Source organism: Eleutherodactylus coqui, chromosome 7, assembly GCF_035609145.1.
Source record: "Eleutherodactylus coqui strain aEleCoq1 chromosome 7, aEleCoq1.hap1, whole genome shotgun sequence".
NCBI lineage: Eukaryota > Metazoa > Chordata > Amphibia > Anura > Eleutherodactylidae > Eleutherodactylus > Eleutherodactylus coqui.
Genome location: NC_089843.1, coordinates 142,469,850 through 142,488,269, shown reverse-complemented (window position 1 = coordinate 142,488,269; position 18,420 = coordinate 142,469,850). Strand labels below are relative to the sequence as shown.

Below are 18,420 nucleotides of genomic sequence, written 5' to 3'. Positions count from 1 at the left end.
TATCTATAATTAAAAAATATAAATGAAATAAAAACACATAATTGGTATCGCCGCGTATGTAAAAGTCCGATCTCTCAAAATAGTGCATTATTTACCCCCCACGGTGAACGTTGTCTGAAAAAAAATAAATAAAGAACACCAGAAATGCACTTTTTCAGTCACCCTGTCTCCCAGAAAAAACGCAAAAAAGCGATCAAAAAGTCATATGTATTCCGAAGTGGTACTAGCAGAAACTACAGGACATCCTGCAAAAAATGAGCCCTTGCTCAACTACGTTGATGGAAAAATAAAAAAGTTATTGCGTGCAGAAGATGACCACAGAAGATATTAGAAAATAGTACAATAAAAAAAAAACCTATACAAGTTGGGTATCGTAGTAATCGCACTGGCCCACAGAATAAAGTTATCATGTCGCTTTTGTTGCTGTTTGTGCGTCGTAGAAACAAGACGCACTGAAAGATGGCGGAATGTCTTTTTTTTTTTTTTTTTCCATTTTACTCCACTTTGAATTATTTAAAAGTTTTTCAGTACATTATATGGTACGTTATATAGCACCATTGAAAACTACAACTCGGCCTGCAAAAAACAAGACCTCATACAGTGACGTCGAAAGGAGTTACGATTTTTTTAAGGGGGGGAGGAAAAAGAAAATGGGGGGAAAAAAAGGGGGGCGCGTCATTAAGGGGTTAAACAGATGCCTATGGGATGCCAGTGTTGGGCGTCCATTTATCATCATTTAACGGATATGTCAAGAAAAGCTCATGATGTGTACATTTTATGGAGGCTTGTGACAGAGGCCATACAGTGAGATCCATCACCCACAGGCTACATGGTTAGACCAAAGTATGTAATTTTACTCCTGGCTTGCAGGGGATGGTGGAACAGCAAAGTCTATTATGCTATTCTATACTTTTTTTCTTTTTTGAGGTATACTGACATATACCAGCCACATGGAGGAAGAAAGTAGTCTTTTGGCCTCTGTATGATTAATGGCCCCCTATAGATACATCTAGCGTGTACTTTGAATGCTCTCCTGGCATACACGCCAACTATGAACAGGCCCTAACAACAATGAAGAGTTACATCCCAGTTAGAAAAGGTAGGTAGATATTTAGATAAAACCTTAAAGGAGTATTCCCAAGATGGGAATCTGTGGGCGTTTTCCGAATACCCTGCCAGCTGTTGAGGAAACATCCGAGGCACTGGTTTGGGCTGCTTCTGTAACTTGCATTGAAGTGAATGGTAGTTACGGATATAGCATAGCACAGGTGAGGACACCCCCCTAGGAGGAATCATTGTTATAAAGACCTGTATAAGGCCTCCTTCCCACGGACGGATTTCCATTGCGGAATTCCGCACCGTGAAATCTCCCGTCCTCACCCGCAGCATGCTCCATTTGCCGCGGGTGTACGCGCAGCTGGCTTCCATTGCAGTCAATGGAAGCCGTCCGTTCATGCTATCTTCCACTGTAGCACAGCGGGAGATAGCGTGAAATCGCCTACCGCTGTGGCATGTCTTGTGACGCTGCGGCGCGTCACGCCGAAGCGTCATGCGGGACCCAGGACGCCGGATCCGCTGGTAAGTATTGGGTCTCTGGGGGGCACCGTGATGGGCTTCACCGCGGAATATTCCGCAGCAGAGCCCGTCACGGCCGTGTGCAGCCGGCCTAAAGGGTCGGACATTGATTTGCAGGAATGCTGCCATCCAATAGGTGGCGCTGCAGAGCTATTGTCCTATCTTCCATATTTGCATCTAAAATCTCAGTACGGACGGATTTGGATTGCGAAATCCGCTATAGTCACCCGTGTGGACAGTCCGCAGCATTCCACATCCATTAGCTAAAACAAAACACTTGCATGTCCGCCCACACAAGTGGACAACGATTGTGATTTCCTTTCGTGGAAAAAAAATTACAGGCTCACCTCTCTCACAGGGGGTGTAGCCAAGCGCTGGTTGGCTCTGCCTCCTCCCATTCATGCTATGGGCAAGGGGTGGGACGGGGTGGAGCTAAGTGTCTGACCTCTCCCCGCCCCTTGTCCATAGCCATCAATGGGGGAGGCGGGGCAGACTGGTGTTTAGCTCCACCCCTGTCCTGCCCCTCCCATTGCACAGACAAACAGGGAGGAAGAGAGGTGAGCCTGCGATTGGGAGGGAGGGAAAATGGCCTGGTGAGGTCAGCGGATTTGTGCCCGCCTCACCAGGCCATATGAATGAGAGCACAAACGTTTGATTTGTGCGCCCGTTCACCATTTTTTTTTTCACCCCAAAGGTAGTGCATATCGGTCGGCCGTGAAAACAGCTGGCCGATGTGCGCTCATGTGAAAGAAGCCTAAAGCTGATAGATCTGCTGATCCAACGTGTGTGTAAAAATTAAATTGTATGTTTTCCAGGGAAATAATGATGTAATTGGAGTAAGTCTTCTAATTATAGTGTTCTGGGGAAAAAATGCTTAAATCGGTGTAGTCCATTCTCAGAGCAAAGCCAAATATAAGGATCAAGTACAGCAGCACTATGTAATGAACTCCTAGAAACCCTATTAGGGCATATCACTTTGTTTTCTTTTTTTTTCTTTCTTAAAGTGACACTGTGGGCCTGGACAAAGATGGCCTCATCAGGTTCTCTGACTACTTGGCGCATAGTATGCATTATTAGTCTAAGTCACTACACCTGCTTTGATTGACCAGCGCTGCCCATGTGAGCCACATGTAGTGTCTTACACAACCAATGCATCAGGCAGTTAGAAAAACAGTTTGGCCATGTTTGTCCAGAGCTGGAGAGTCGCTTTAAGGGTCCTGTTATCTACGAGGAACACAAAAACTGTGCCCTTCATATCGAAGGTACAGTATGGCCCCATAAAAGCTATGGCCAGTGTATTGTGGATTTGTACAACGCCTACATAAGTGTAGAGCTGCTTTGTATCAGTGGCTTACCCTCTGGTGGACACAGACCAGCTTCAGGAGTCGGAATGATAAGATGACCCCTTTTAAGACAAAGTTACAAACATGTCACTATGATGAATGCGGAGCCATTACAGCCCTTTTAGAAATCCATTCTCAATGGAAGACTGATCTGACCTAAAGAGGGTTTTTTTTGGTTTGTTTTTTTTTGGGGGGGGGGGGGGTGGATTAAAAAAAAATGTGTGTATTTTATATATTGCACCATATCCCCAAGCTATAAAAACTGTCACTCAAGAAAACCAACAAAAAACCATGAATGAGCCTGTACCATTTTCAGCTCCACATCTCCTCCCAGAAGTAGTCTTTATAAATGTAACCATGCGTGCATCTTAAGTAAACGGAGTAAAAATTTGTAGCAAAATTTTGACCTTTCTGTTCTGCATTAAGATTTTTTTTTGGAACATATCAAAGAGTTTTACAAGGTTTTAAGCAGTTGGCGCGGAAAAAAGTTCTAACTTGAGAAGCTTAGTAGAACAAAACCCTGAATATAGTCGGTCTTTGTGCCGCAGGACACACAAAGTAAGGTCCTGTCCCGTGATTGTAAAGGAGAAAGCAGCAGCAGAATTAGAAAGATGTCATTCATGTTGAACATTTCTAAAGAATAGCCCGGCCCTTGTGGATATGCTTGTTTATTCAGTCTCCCATCTGAAAGCCACAGATGAATGAGGCTGTGCTGTGGAAATGCCGCTTTAGCTGCGGCTGAATACTAAAATGCTTATATGAGCCGGTTCTGTCTCAGGAGGGGGCATCTGGTTTTCATTCCCATGGTTTATTTAAGAAAAAAGTAACCCTCAGCTACTTGCGGTATAATTCCTCCACTATCCGTGAAGCAAGTATTGAAGAGGTGATGGATGACAGAGGTTCAAATCAGAATGAACTTCAATCTATGTAGGACGGACAATTCATGGTGGCGAAATCCTAATTAGTTTGGATGGAGAATAGTATCTCTAGCTCTTACACAATCTGAACCGGTGTAGCTAGGCTGTGGGCAATAGCACTCCCATGTCACTGCACTATATCTCTGGTGGTTGCCAACTGTCACTTTCTCATGTGCTGGTAAAGTGAAGAACTGGCTTTGTACTGTATTTCACATCTGTCTGTTGTCTATTGTAGCGATTTACATTTTTTTTTTTTTTTTTTATTCTAGCACCCCTTGACAAATGTTAGCCAGATCTAGGAGCCAGCTCTAAAAGTTAGATCCTGCAACAGCACAGTGAGTTCTATCCATATCTGAGATGGATAGACCTGACAATGGGAACAAAACCCACTAATTTGAATGGGTTAATTTACACAAACGAGTTTTCTCTTGGCCTGATTGCCCTAGTTTGAAAAATTGCCGCATGTCCTATTTTTGTGCAATTCTTAATCGCACATTATTTTCTACAGGAACTTAAAAAAAAAAAACCTGATTGGAATCGCATGGCGCGTGAGTTGCAAGCCATTCTGATCTTTTTTTTAAAAGCACTTTACCGAGAGGATCACATGTGCAGAACAGGGAAAAGCACATAAAAATCTAATGGATAATGGTCCGTTTTTTTTTATTGCCCAAAAATAACCCTTGCCTCTGTGACTACAGCCTTAGGACTCCTGCACACTTGCGTTTTTCTTGCGCGATTTTACTGCTTTTTTTTTTAACACAACAGTCAATAGGACATTCTAATATTAAAAACCCATCGCCTCACATGAAAATCCCAAAGCATTTTTAACATTAGAAAGTCCAAGTGACTTTCGCTTGACAAAAAAAAGCAAAATCGTGTGAAAAAAATGCACAAGAAAAATGCAAGTGTGCCGGAGCCCTCAGCCTTTTATGTCATGTTCATCTGCCCTCCCCTAGTAATTGGAATAGAGGTAGTTAAAACTGTGCCTTGCCTTTCCTTAATGGTAAACAAAAAAACTTCACTTTCCCAGTCATCAGAGCAGAGACTCCACATTCCCAGTCCACGCAATGTCCCCCTTAGGCATTGCAGGGTCCCTTGCTGCCTCAGTAGGCAGAGCAGGCCCCTCTTACTTTACCAGTAGTCACAACCGGCACTCATTAATTGTACTAATAGTCCCCAAGTGCTATCTCTGATGTCATAGTACAGTTCCTCCCCAGCCGACCACCCCTCCCATTAGTCAGTAGGTGGGACTTCAGAACCGGCTTATTATAGCGCTGTTTTGCATTACTTCTAAACTTTGCGAAACTAGTTCATTTTTACATATTTTTTTGTTGTAGTGATCTAGAGCCGGAATGGTTGGAGAGAGTGGAGCGCAACGGAGAACTGTTTTATCTTGAATTAAGTGAAGGAGAGGAAGAAACAATTCTGCCTCTGAATCCAGGCGTAAACCATGTCCGATTTTGTGAAAATGTAGCTGAAGTCATTTCAGAAAATGCCAAGAAGAATAAAAATGAGCCACGTTTTAAAAAGCTTGCAAAAATATTGAGGAATAAGCACAATAGAAAGAAGGGGTCTTCTAGACGAAATGGACCAATGGGGCCTACTTCCATCCTCAAGCACCAGCCCAGTCCAAAAACTGGAATGCATGTACATCAACAGTTTAAGGATATTTGTCTATATGTGAATCCAAACCGGTTACTTGATACTGCACCATATGAGAATCTCTGCCTACTCCAGAGACTGATAGGGATCGTTCATCAGTCTTCAAAGAACAGCAAGAGGTTGGAAAAGCAAGGTGGACCTGACGCACCACATCGGCGATCTACTCCTGAGAAGCTTGTTGTTCATGGTTTTATTCCAGATAGTCCGTCTATCCGTTGTGGTCAAATCCTTATCGGTAAGAGGACATTCATTCCTATGTCATATCTTTACGTCCTGGCCATTAAAATAAATGGCCAACTATGTAGTATATGTATGGGCCTAGTCTACCAGACCAGATGCCATTCTTTATTGTGAGCTCTAACTCCTAGACTTTATGATGGCCATATAGCCTAAAACACTGTATGGAAAGGGATAGTCCTCATGAGACAACTGTTTCACTGAAAACCTAAGAAATCCCACTAACCAACAAGCAATAGAAGTGGTTGGATTAGTGGAAAACTACCGATGCAGGATTGGTAGCAGCAGTCTCTTGGAAAAGATTGTGTAGTACACAGAGCATGATTTTCCCCATCACAGCCAGAGGTCTACCAAGAGACAACATATGTCCTGGTGCAGACAACATAGCATGGGGTCCTCGTTGTCATGTGTGACTGGTTATGTAGGCATTCCTATATAAACCTTAATCGCTGTAAGCCCCACAGTAGCAATGTTGGAGCCACCTCTGGGGTCTGCACAGTCACAATCTACAGATTTACTCGTATATTGTGAAATTGTATAAACACCAGTTTCCTAGTACAGTGTTTCTCACCCTGTTTTAGCCAAGTACCCCTTAGTAATGAGAAGTTTCAAATAAGTTACCCCCAAGGAAACAATTGGGTATAAATGTTAGCAAAATAAGGCTATGATAACGCTGCTGTCAGAGGGTCAGTTTGGAGCCTTTGCTGACAATTCCTTAAGGCCCATTTAGACACAGGACTGGGGGTACTCTACACCTTTTCCTAACCGTTACCTTTTACCCAAAAAAACACCATAAAACAATCTAGCATTTTAACACGTGGGGTAGGCCACAGCTTTATTAAATTAACACTTTTTAACATGAATTTAAATATACCTTTTATAACTTAACCTTATTTAACCGACTTCCCATGCTTTCCAAAGAAACCAATATAGTCCCATAAGGCGCCTGTAAGCCCGTTGAGGTCTCAAAACGGGCTAAAGGGACCGCCTTTCTGTAACCCAATCTGGCATGAGAGGCTCTTCGCCACGAAGGATGTGGCGTCTTAATACACCGCATTCCACCCCACCCCACATGCCAGATCCAGCGCCGCCTCCAACCCATTCTGAAACCTAGAAAGAAAGATGTCCAGACCCATCTCATTAAGATGGACACCATTCCCCCGAAGTGCGCACCAATCACTATTTTCTAACTCCCGATGGCGAATGGTAATACCCCCAAGGGACTGAACAAATTTAGTAATTTTTATGTTTACCACTTTGCGCGCCCTATCAATACCCTCTGGGTTAAGCGTCCCCCTCCATACCCTTCTCAGAACTATATCGGACCAAACTAAAACTACCTGCCTAAAGAATTCGCGAAAACTCTCCATATCCGCCTTCATTATAGCGACCAACTACTGCACCTTCACCTTCCCCAGGTCGTTCCCACCTGCATGAATCAATAATATGACCTTGTCCTGAGACCAGCTGCTGATTTTAACCATTTCCGGGAGCAGCCTGGACCACTGCAGTCCCCTCACTCCTTTCCAATGATCCACAGCGTCTTTGAGTCCCAAGTCTGCTCCTATAGGCCTCACTTTCACCCTCTTCTTCGCCCAGTAAATGTAAGGATGGCCGATGATCCATACGTTCCTTGTCTTGTCAACTGTGGAAAAAAGATAAAATCGCCAACAACCTGTTCTCATCATTTGGAAAGAAAATATCAATAACCCGAATCCTAAGATTACGTTCACCACCCGCAACTCAGGGCGAACATAAGTCTTATATGCCTCAGATCTCCATCTGCCCAAACGTTTCGCACCTTCCGCCGAAATCCTGCATGCGTCCGCTGCTGTTGCCGCCCCGATGCGGAAAGAATGCGTACTGAATTCCTTCGGGTCCAAGCACAAATGTTTGCACACATGCAAAACCGAGGAAAACTGGTATACGGTTACCGGAAGTCTGGAAGCAAGTTGGAACAAATGGCCCGCTCCCGGGTGAAGGGCCATATATTGTCGCAAAAACTCTACTGGGCACCACTGCAAACCCAGAGCTGCAATAGACACCACCTTCCCCCTGCCGTAAATGTCCGTCTTAGATCCTCTTATACAAACCTTTAGAGCCTCGTCCATCATCACCAAATCTCCGACTAACAGACCGCCCGTCTTGAATTTACTGGCCGGAACCACCTCCCAGACTCACAGGGCCGCAAAAAACGTTGTGGAAAAACACGCACGAAAAAGTAAAGTTTCAAAGAATTAATGCAAGTCTCTCCCAAAATGCTCAAAATCAAACAAAGCAGGGAAAAAGTAATAGGCCGCCGATTTGCCGAAACACAAACTCCTTCATGACGTCAAGTTTTCGATGCAAGTGCAGCAAAAAGGCAATGCCTGCCAAATGGCGTTTGGCTACCCCCGCAGCAACTCCCTCCTTCGGCACTGTCAGCAGTGTATCAAATGTCCATGTTCTGGCCTGCTCCGAGTCCGGGAAAACACTACCGGCACCCTACAGCCACACTGCCCAAATACCATTATAGCTCCTCCACGTTGCTGCCATTACTGAAGCCTGCACCAACGCTAACAAACCCCTTCTGCTATGCTCCACAAGAAAGAAGGGCAACATACCCTCTTGACATCCGCTGCCAGGTGCAGTTTCCTGAATTTTGCCATCTGTAAGCGAGCAAGAGCATCAGCCACACCATTTTGACTCCCAGGCACATACTTAGTTCTGAAGCGTATGTTGTACTGTAAACACCTTAGCACTAAATGCGGTAAGAGAGCCAATATTGGTGGTGATGAAGCCAATTGTTTGTTTATCGCCAGAACCACCAACTGTTTGTCTGACCAAAAACATATACATTGTTCCTGCATCTTCTCATCCCATAACTCCACCGCCACCACAATGGGGAGCATTTGCAAGAGCGCCACGTTTTTTACCCATTGTGACTCCAACCAAACTTCCGGCTTCTGCACCAATGCTTCCAAAAATGACTCCAAAACCCACCGCTTCCGCCGCATCCGAAAAAAGGCTTAACGCCACGCTCGACCTCTCCTCCTTTTGACATATCGCATGGCCATTGAACATCTGCAGAAATACTTTCCACACGTGCAAATCAGCCCTTATTGCCTTAGTAATACGTAAAAAATGATGCGGCTCTTTAATTCCCACCGTTGCCAACGAGAGGCGACGAGAAAAAATGCGACCCATCTGTATCACTTTTCATGCATAGTTAAGAAGCCCTACCAAAACCTGAATTCGATGTAACGTGGCTTTTTGACAGGTCACACACCAGACCTCCTAGATACACACCCTATGCCAGATCATCCTTTAGACCCTAAAAATTACAGACCCCCATAACCATGTGACTTATCCATCAACCAGCAATACAGCACTGGACACTCGGGCAGTCTTAGGAACTTTCCTTTTTTTCCTCCCATGTATCTGCCACAGGTGGTATTCTGCACTAGTGAAGTGACTCTAAACATGTGGATCTACTAGTTTTGCTCTTGCATTGTTGGCTTTATTTTGACAGGGGACGCTCTTCTTGCGGTTAATGATGTTGAAGTGAACACAGAGAATATAGAGCGCGTGCTGTCTTGTATACCGGGACCCATGCAGGTAACCTCTTCCATCTTCTCATTTTACAATCTGAATATTCTTTAATAGACCATGTCTACACTTGACAGTGTTGTGGCTGCGAAGCAGCATTAAGCAACATAATAGACAACATCTCCAGAAATTGCAGTGAAGTATGATGACTTTTTTTTTTAACCCCTTACTGATCACCCCATAGTGTTTTTACGTCCTGGTTAAGTGGGCTTTAATCCCCAAGGTTGTAAAAACACGTGCTCTCTGGGGATTAAATCCACATGTGCTGTGGAATTGACAGGTGCTTGCCGGAGGTAGCGGACGACCTGAAGCTCTCATGGGGGGCTGGGCTATCCGAACCCTGGTCATGCGATCGCAAGAAAGTAAATAAGAAATAAAAAAAAATTTGTTTCAGCTCCCTTCATGGATCAAATATATGAGGGGAGCTGAAACTACTCGCCTCCGTCCTCTGCAAAGACCTGCAACCATCTGGTCCGGAAAGGACCTACCGACGTCTTCTGCATATGTGCACCAAAGGAAAAATGGCGAGGCATGCACAGAAGACAGGATCGGCCTGGTAAATTTAAAATCTCCCTGCTCCTGGCTACCAAAAGTAGCCGACAGCCTGGAGATTTCAGGGGGAAGCCTGGTCACGTGATCGCCGTGTTCCAATGGATAATGGCAATCATGTAAAAGTTGAGGAGATGAAACTTCTTACCGGAGCCCTGTGCAAAATGCCGGACACATGCGCAGGAGCCTGGGAGGGCCCAGGAATTTAAAATCTCCTTGCTCCCTTCAACCAAAGGTCGCCGAGAGCTTGGGGCAGTCACCGGTGGCCTCATTCAGCGGTCCCTGGTCACGTGATAGAAAGATAGCAATCTACTGTAGGCCAGTCTCACATGAACGGATAGGAATTGCGGATTGCGCATGCGTTTTGATCCGCAGTAATACACGGATCAATCAAATGCTTCGGATTACACAATTCCACTCACATTAGCGGGTCAGAAATACGTGATCCACTCGCATACAGCCCATTCTGCTCCATGGTCGCAGATATACCCTCAGCCTATACGCAACTACATTATTTCTGGGCTGCGGGTACATGTGTCATCGCTAAGCAATGGTGCATGAAATATAAACAAAAAAAGGAGTACTGCGCATGACCGTCTGTGTGAGTGCATAGTTACGTGCAGTACATTACCCGGCCGTATGCAAAGAATGCCAAGAGGAAGGGGGGGTATTTTTAGGGAGTCAATTTTTTTTATTTTTTTTTTCACAAATGAGCAATGGAGCCTGAAATCTTTTCAGTTGTGCCCTGAAATCCAATGGGTGTTCCCTTCATTACCAGCCTAACCATGTGTCCTGTAAGTAGATTAGGGCCACAATGGGTATGTTTCTAAACACAGGACAAACGGGTATCTATTATGGGGTGCAAATCCTCATTTTCATGTTCACTATAGAAAAAAATCTTGTCTTTAACCCCTTCCTGCTCCAGGGCGTAAGTTTACGTCCTGGCAGCTGGGTACTTCCTACAACAGGTTGTAAACTTACGTCGTGGGGATAGCGTGAGATCACTTATGATCTTGCGCTATCCCGCAGCAGGAGCCGGCTTGTCAGTCATAGCCGGCCTCCTGCTGCTACAACGGGGGTGCATCGAAGATGCGCGCCCCCCCCCCCCCACTGTTAACTCCTTCCCTGCCGTGATCTATGTAGATCGCGGCATGGGAAGGGTTCACAGAGGGAACGAGCTTCCTCTGTGAAGTTGCCTTGCTCTCGCGATATAATCGCAGAGAGCCCGACCTGTTGCCATGGCAACAGGACGCCAGATACTGGCGTCCTGTAGTGCCATAGCCTATGATCGCTCTATAAGGCCATGCCTTATCATGGCGATCATCAGTGCTGTGCTGCAAGTCCCTCAGAGGGACTTAAATTGTGTAAAGAAAAAAAAAAAAGAAAAGATTAAAAAAATGAATGAAAAAGAAAAATGTAAAAAAAAAAAGTTTAAAAAACCCTTCTTTATGCTTTTTCTCATATTAGCGTAAAAAAAAATTAAAATATTTTGTATTGTCGCGTCCGTAACGACGCGTACAATAAGTTGCACATGCTTTCAACTGTGCACGGAAAAAAGCGTTTAAAAAAACGCTAAAATGCTGAGGCAAAATGCAAATTTTAGCATTTTGCCTCCCTAAAAACGCAATAAGTGATCAAAAAAGCCATATGTAACCCAAAATGGTACCAATAAAAACTACAGCTCGTCCCGCAAAAAATAAGCCCTCGTAGAGCTCCATACATAAGAAAAATAGGCCGTGTCATTAAGGGTTAAAATGACATGTTCAAAAATACGAAATTTTATTTTTTATCCTCTAAATTGCATTAACTCCTGAAAAAAGTGTGGGGTCAAAATACTCATTACACCCTCAGTGAATACATTGAAAGGTTAATTTTTCAAAAATTCAGTAATTTGTGGAAATATCTATCATTCTGACACCTATGAGCCTTTGCAGTCTTGGCTTGGTGTAGGAAAACAAATTATTAACCTTTAGGGAACATTTTATGTTAAATTTGTACATCTCCTAAATGGTTTTAAAAGAAAAAAAGGTTTTCTCAAATGTGCTTCCAGAATAAATACATGGAAATATACATCTCATCAAAAATTTGTACAATATATTTCTACATATTTGAGTTATTGCAGTTGAAAATGTGAAAAAAATGACAATTATTTTTCAAAGTTTTCCCAATTTTAGCACCTAGAATTCTATCATCTATTTTCACCCCCTAAATGAAGTACAATATGTGGCGAAAAAAACAACGTCAGAATCACTTGGATATGCAAAACCTTTACGGTGTAATTCCATGTTAAAGTGACACATGTCAGATTTCCAGAATTTGGCTTGGTCATTAAGGCACAAACAAGCTTGGTCACTAAGGGGTTAAAGTGGACCTCCGATTATAAATATAACTTTGAAATATATCTTATTACAGTAAAATGCCATAGAAAAAAAAATCTACTTATCAGACTCCTCCTGCCCAGCACTGATCACTTTCTAAATTCACTGGTAAAATCAGTCTTCAGAGAGGCAGAGATAAAGACTGATTATCAACTTGCTGAGGGATCAGGTTATAGTTGGTGCCCATAGAGGTCTATGAAGAGGGGAGGAAGCAGCTGCTTACTGGGTTTTTGGTTTCTTATCCAAAAATATTCTAAAAGTTTCCTGCACCACTTTGCCAATCCATAAAGCCAACCACATATCGTTAGATTGATATTGCATGTTCCCCTTCTGAATCAAAACACCGAGCCCTTGCACTGGCTTCTCTGCTTGCTGTATAGCTCAAAGGCCAACAGAACTGGTAGGAGGACGGGACATGATGTTGGAAGAACAGAAAATCCCTGTATGGAGGCATCACAGAATCAGCCGAGAGAGTAGATCAGAGCGTTGTGCACTCTAACTGCTAAAAATAACATCTTGCCTAGAAAACCCAGAGAGCGAGAGAGACTGACTTCTACTGCCCTACCCCTAGAAATTCCTGCAGCTCCTTTACTGTTGCTGTAGGCCTCTTGGCAGCCTCTAGGACCAACTTTGTGGACTTATCAATTTTTGAGGCACATCCAGTTCTTGGTAATATAACTGTTGTGCCAAAGTGAATCTACTTCTTGCTGACCGTCTTCACTGTGTTCCATGGTTGATGTAATGCCTTGGAAAGGTTTTGTTCCCCTTCTCCTGACTGACACCTTCCAACACTCAGAACACTTCGATGTGTTGTAAGTTTTTTACGGAATAACTAAGAAAATGTCAGGAAAATTCTCGTAGAAGAGCTGAACTTTATATGGGGTGAATCAGAATCGCTGTAAATAATGGCAGCGGGGTGCTGACTACTAGTTATCAGGAGTTTACATGTGATTGGCTAATTCTGCACACAACCAGATATAAGAGGGAGTTCACACTTATGCAAATACATTATTTTAGTTTTTTTCCACCCTAAATGATTTCAGTTTGTGTTTTCGATGGAATTGTACAGATAACGGGGCACATTAAAGGTGGAAATAAATCTGAAATGATTCACCTTTGTTGGATTTTTTTAACATGGCAAAAACAGGGGTGTGTAGACTTTTTGTATATTGTAAAGTGCATATGTATTGTAGAATTTCTACATCTAGTAATTGCTGTTTTTCTGATAGGTGAAGCTGACATTCGAAACAACAGTGTTTGATGCTCAGATTCCATCTCCGAATATGAATTCTGTACCGCAGCCACCCATGAGCAATATGACAAAGCTCATCTGGGGCGAAGAACATACCAACCACCAGCAGATCCTGCAAGACATGCCTCACATAGTAATGTACCTTACACTGAAGCTGGACTCGGACACTTCAAAGGAAGAGGTATGTGATTGTAATATATAGAAGCCAGCCATGGATGACTTTGGTCCGATCTGATTTCACTTCACTTGAGTGATTCTATTTTTCCACTTGGAATCCTAGCTTTAATAGCCGTGAATTAAAACTTGCAAAGAAGTTGAGTGATTTCTTTGATATGACTTCAAAAGTAGGAAATAAAGGTAGCACGTTAGCATACAAGCATGGCCTCCTGCACACGGCCGGGTCAGACCCTGCATGCGGGATTCCCGCAGTGGAGTTCGTCCTGGTGCCCGGCAGGTGACCCCCTGCGTACCTGTACAGTGTCTTCTGTGAGCGCTGTGGATGTGCCCGCTGGCACTCCGTCGCACATGCACTGTAGGCACCGGTGCTCTGCAATGACGCGTATCCCGCGATACTTCCACAGTGCCGCGGATGGACGGCTTCCATTGACTTCAATGGAAGCAGACCGTGCATAGCCCGCACAAAATCAGGTCCATCCGGGTCCCTCCTGCTGCTCTCCGGCTTTCCGGGCAGGCTTCTGTGCACTTGCCAGCACTGACAGATTATTTCTTGCTGGTAATAGGGTTTAAGTACCCCACCTCTAGCAAGAGATTCATCGAGCGTTGGCTCCGCCAATCAGAGCCAGTGCTTAATGCACCAATCAATGCTATTTTGCAAATCCTTTGTTGTATAGAATATTGGTGCAGATTTAGACACAGAATTGTCCTTTTACACCGGCCAGTTTCAGACCCATAAATCATCGACTAAAAAAGTCAGTTGGTGCCCCTATAAAGGGCCTTCATACAGGCTGATGAAAACAAACTATCGGTAATGTGATCGTTCATCCCACGTATACTTAGCTGTCGGCAGCACATCCCCTGTTTAAGGCTGGCAGAGAAGTGGTCCCACAACACATGTACAGCTGCCCATTCCTGATCATTGCCCCGTATAAGCAATGCAGTAACAAACACTAATTTACCAGTTTATCATATCTTTTATGCTACATCAAAACCTATTGTCGGCAGCAGCATGTTCTCTTGTGAACAGTCATGAAAGTGTATGGGGGACAAACGATTGTATAGGGGACGATCGATTGGTAGTCCAGTTTGCATTCTCCTGTAATTCCCAGTCCTAGAAGAGATGGAAGACCAGTGAAACCTGCTGAACTACAGGCCACAGCCCTGGGCAGCAAGCTGTAGACGTCATAGAACCTGTCACCTGCCATAGTAACTATGATGCTTTAGGGCTTATTCACATGGAAGTATATCAGCCATGTTTTCACGCCCGGCCGATATATACTGCCCCTCTCTGCAAGGGGAAGAGGTGGAAGATGGGGTGGGAGCTTGTGTCCTGAGCTCCGGCCCCCTGCTACTGTTTGCAATGGAAGGGACGGGACGGCTCAGAGATTAGCAATTTTAATCCTTTCCAGTCCACTGTCTGATGTCTGCCTACATTCTCATTGAAGCTTGTATAGCTCCAACATCAGAACATGTCCGACAGGGTATTCTTACCATCTGTTGCCAGCCACTCCACTGTCGGAGCCTTTCTGGCGCGCACACACTGGCTTTAGCCACCAGACGGCACTGTTGTATAACAGCAAAAAGAGCAAGCCTTTTAGGAAACCCTGAATCCAAAATTGGATTGGAAAGGGTTAAATCCACGCCTGCTGAAAGAACTTCACTACACTGCCGAAACATCGAGCGACTAGACGTGCCTGAGCTCCGACAGTGGCGGAGTGATATTTTTTTAAATATTTAAAGCCCTTCCCCCGAAAATCACTGCAGGAGTAGCTGGCAGCCCATTGCTTTCAATGGGGCCGCCAGCAGCAGCTGCGGCCCCATTGAAGGAAATGAGCACGGACTTGCATTCACCCGTGTTTTGGCACATGTGTGCATGAAAATTCACGCTGATCTGAACGAGGCCTTAGGCTGAGTTCACAATTATGTATGTTTGTGATGTGCATTTGGCACACATGCCGAGAGTAATCCTGGACGGGACCGTAGGCTCTCGATATTCCTATGACTGTATTTTTGCCATATGTCTGGCAGGTAGATGTCCATGTACCATTATTTTTCATTTTGAAAAAATTACACTAATCCTACAAAGGCATCATGAAAAAAATACGTATAACACGCAGTATATATAGTTTTCCAATGGAAGTCAGTTGCAGGTGTATGTAATTGTATAGACCTACAGTTGCACATGTCTGGGGCTGGCATTTGGAGGCACACTTACAGGGGTTTTCTGAGACCTAAAAAAAAAAAAAAAAAAAGCAGACGATGGTATTCATTGTACAACCGATCTGACACTGGCTTGTGCTTTCCATCATTAATGGATTATTATATATTATATATATTAATCACTATGGCGCAAATGTGAACAGTTATTCAATGTTGTTTGTGAAGATCTGCCTTTTATAAAGCTCAGGCTGGCTCCACATGGGCGACTGCGATTTTGGCCGCGAGAAAATTGTGTGACAAATTTGCGTGCCTTTTTTTCATGGCATAAGTCAATGTGACTTTGTAATGTTAAAATCGCATCGCAATGCGCATTTGTAGTGTTGCAATGCAATTAAAAATAAGCCTCCATAAAAAAAAATCGCAGAAAGCTAGAGCAAGCTACAGTTTCTTTTTTTTTTTTATCCCCTCAACATCGCATCAGTGAAAGTTGGTTTCATTGTCTCCTTTTTTACTGACTATCGCAGCAAGCGAAAATCGCACCATTGTTTTCTCGTCGGCGTGGAGCCAGCCTAACTCAATGTGCAGTCGTCACAGAGCAATATTACTGTATTTGCAGATGCTTTCCTTTTCATCTGTCCTATGAGCGGTCGCTTAAACTAAATGTGATTTATCCAAGTGATGGACATTTGGGTAATAAATGGACATTACTTGCGAATAAGGCCGACCGCCAACTCGCCATTACACCGTATTTGCTTGCTTTCGTTGCCTGGGTACTCGCTTCTGGCATTTTCATTGAGATAATGTATCTTTTGTGCTTCTTTAGGAACTTTTTTTCTTTAATTTAAAGAGTTGTAATGTACTTTTTCACAAGGCTGAAATTTAGAGGCCTTATTAAATGAGATTAGAAGAACCCGCTCTGACCGTCTCATTAGCGAGGGCATCCTTGCTCCTGACTTCAATGCATTTTTCTTCACAAATCATTAGCAGGCTTTTGCTTTTATATGATGAAGTTTCATCTGTTTTGCTGTTTGAATATTGTGTTCAATATAAATTAGATTTAAAGTGGTTTTTCACCCCCGAGAGCAGCTGGGCTAATATTGGAGAAAGGGAAAATGCTATTTAGTCTCACTGAAAACAATGTTATATCTTCAAACACAAATAATAATAGAGGTTTTTTTACATCATTTAGTCGTCTTCTGTCAAGTTGCAAAAACTTCAAATATTTTTGCTCCTGCGAAAGCTAAGTGACAGTCATTATGGATGCCATTACAGCTGCCGCAGGAATTGTCCGTTGGCTTTACCAGACGTCGAATCAGTCACTCTGTCCAGTTATGTAATTATGTGGCTTCCCTTACTCCTCCTGCAAGGATTGATATTAACCCTTTCCAATCCAATTTGTATCCTGGTTTTCCTAGGGGGCTTACTCTTTTTTCTGCCATTATACAATGGCGCTATCTGCTGGCTAAAGCCAGTACTGCATGAGGTGACACATTGGATAGGCGCTAACAGCAGAGAGGCTGGCAATATACAGTAAGAGAACCCCAATGGTCGTCTTCCAACATCTGAGCTATACAGCCTTAAATTATAATGTCTTTAGGTGTCAGACAGTGGATTGGAAAGGGTTAAAATATCACATATGGCTGCCTAATCTGTCTAGATATGTAGTAATATTGGTTTTATTAGGCTGGAGGGACTGCGTCCCCTAACGGGAGCTGTCCACAATTAGTAGGGTGAGTTCACACTAGCGTTTTGCCTCCGATGAGTCTTTCTGTAAAACTGAAATAAACAGATTTTCCCCCTCCCAACCCCCTAATGGATTTTGATGGGTTTTCAAAAAAAAAAAAAAAGAAAACTGGAAACTTTTTACTGAAACAAACAAGTATAAAATAAGTACAATATACAATCCCACATACTACCATTTCATGCATTCCTTTTTATAGACGACCCTTTAATATAAAAGAAGCCTCTGTGCCCTGAGAACTGACTTTGAAGTTGTCATTTTTGTAACACTTGAGTTCTTTTCCTTGTCGACCACAAGAAGCTGTGTACTACCGCACAGCCCATAAACACGGACAGCAATGAAAGTCGTCCTGCTACCAAATCCCATATTGTGGGGAAGGAAATGCAGCTTCTTGAAGAAGAACATGTGCCACTCATTGGGGTGTTATTCTAATTTTCCACTTCAATAGTCTGGTGAAGCCGGGGAATATGCTGAGCACACAGAGTGGACTATTGGGATTAGCCAGTGGTGAAGGCGATGCCTTTGAAGTGTGCAAATCTGGTTTGCATCTTTACTACTTTGCTCCAAGCCACGTCAATGCCCATGCAGTCGTTTGAAGAAACAGAATTGTATGCGGTCTGCAAATGGGAGGTTTATTTTATGTAACATAAGCCATGCACAATGTATGAAATAATGTCAGCTGTACATATCTGTAAGCACTAGGAGCAGACCTGTGAGGAGGAGACTAGGGGTGAAACATTCCCCTTAATTAAAATATATGCTGCATCATGTTGAAATGACTCTTCTCTATGAAGATACAAAGTTACAATGCATTTCTGGTCTATGTAGTAATAAAAAAAGA

At 43.5% G+C, this 18,420-nt stretch overlaps 1 protein-coding gene across 2 annotated transcripts in view; it reads left to right on the top strand.

Moving 5' to 3' along the window:
• INTU (inturned planar cell polarity protein) overlaps window positions 1-18,420 on the top strand; it is a 55,007-nt gene that overhangs the window by 17,985 nt on the left and 18,602 nt on the right. For both annotated transcript variants that reach the window (XM_066573771.1, XM_066573770.1), the window contains exons 2-4: window positions 5,173-5,732; window positions 9,246-9,331; window positions 13,479-13,682. In XM_066573771.1, coding sequence (XP_066429868.1) covers window positions 5,173-5,732; window positions 9,246-9,331; window positions 13,479-13,682 — 850 coding nt within the window. The remainder of the gene's footprint in view (window positions 1-5,172; window positions 5,733-9,245; window positions 9,332-13,478; window positions 13,683-18,420) is intronic.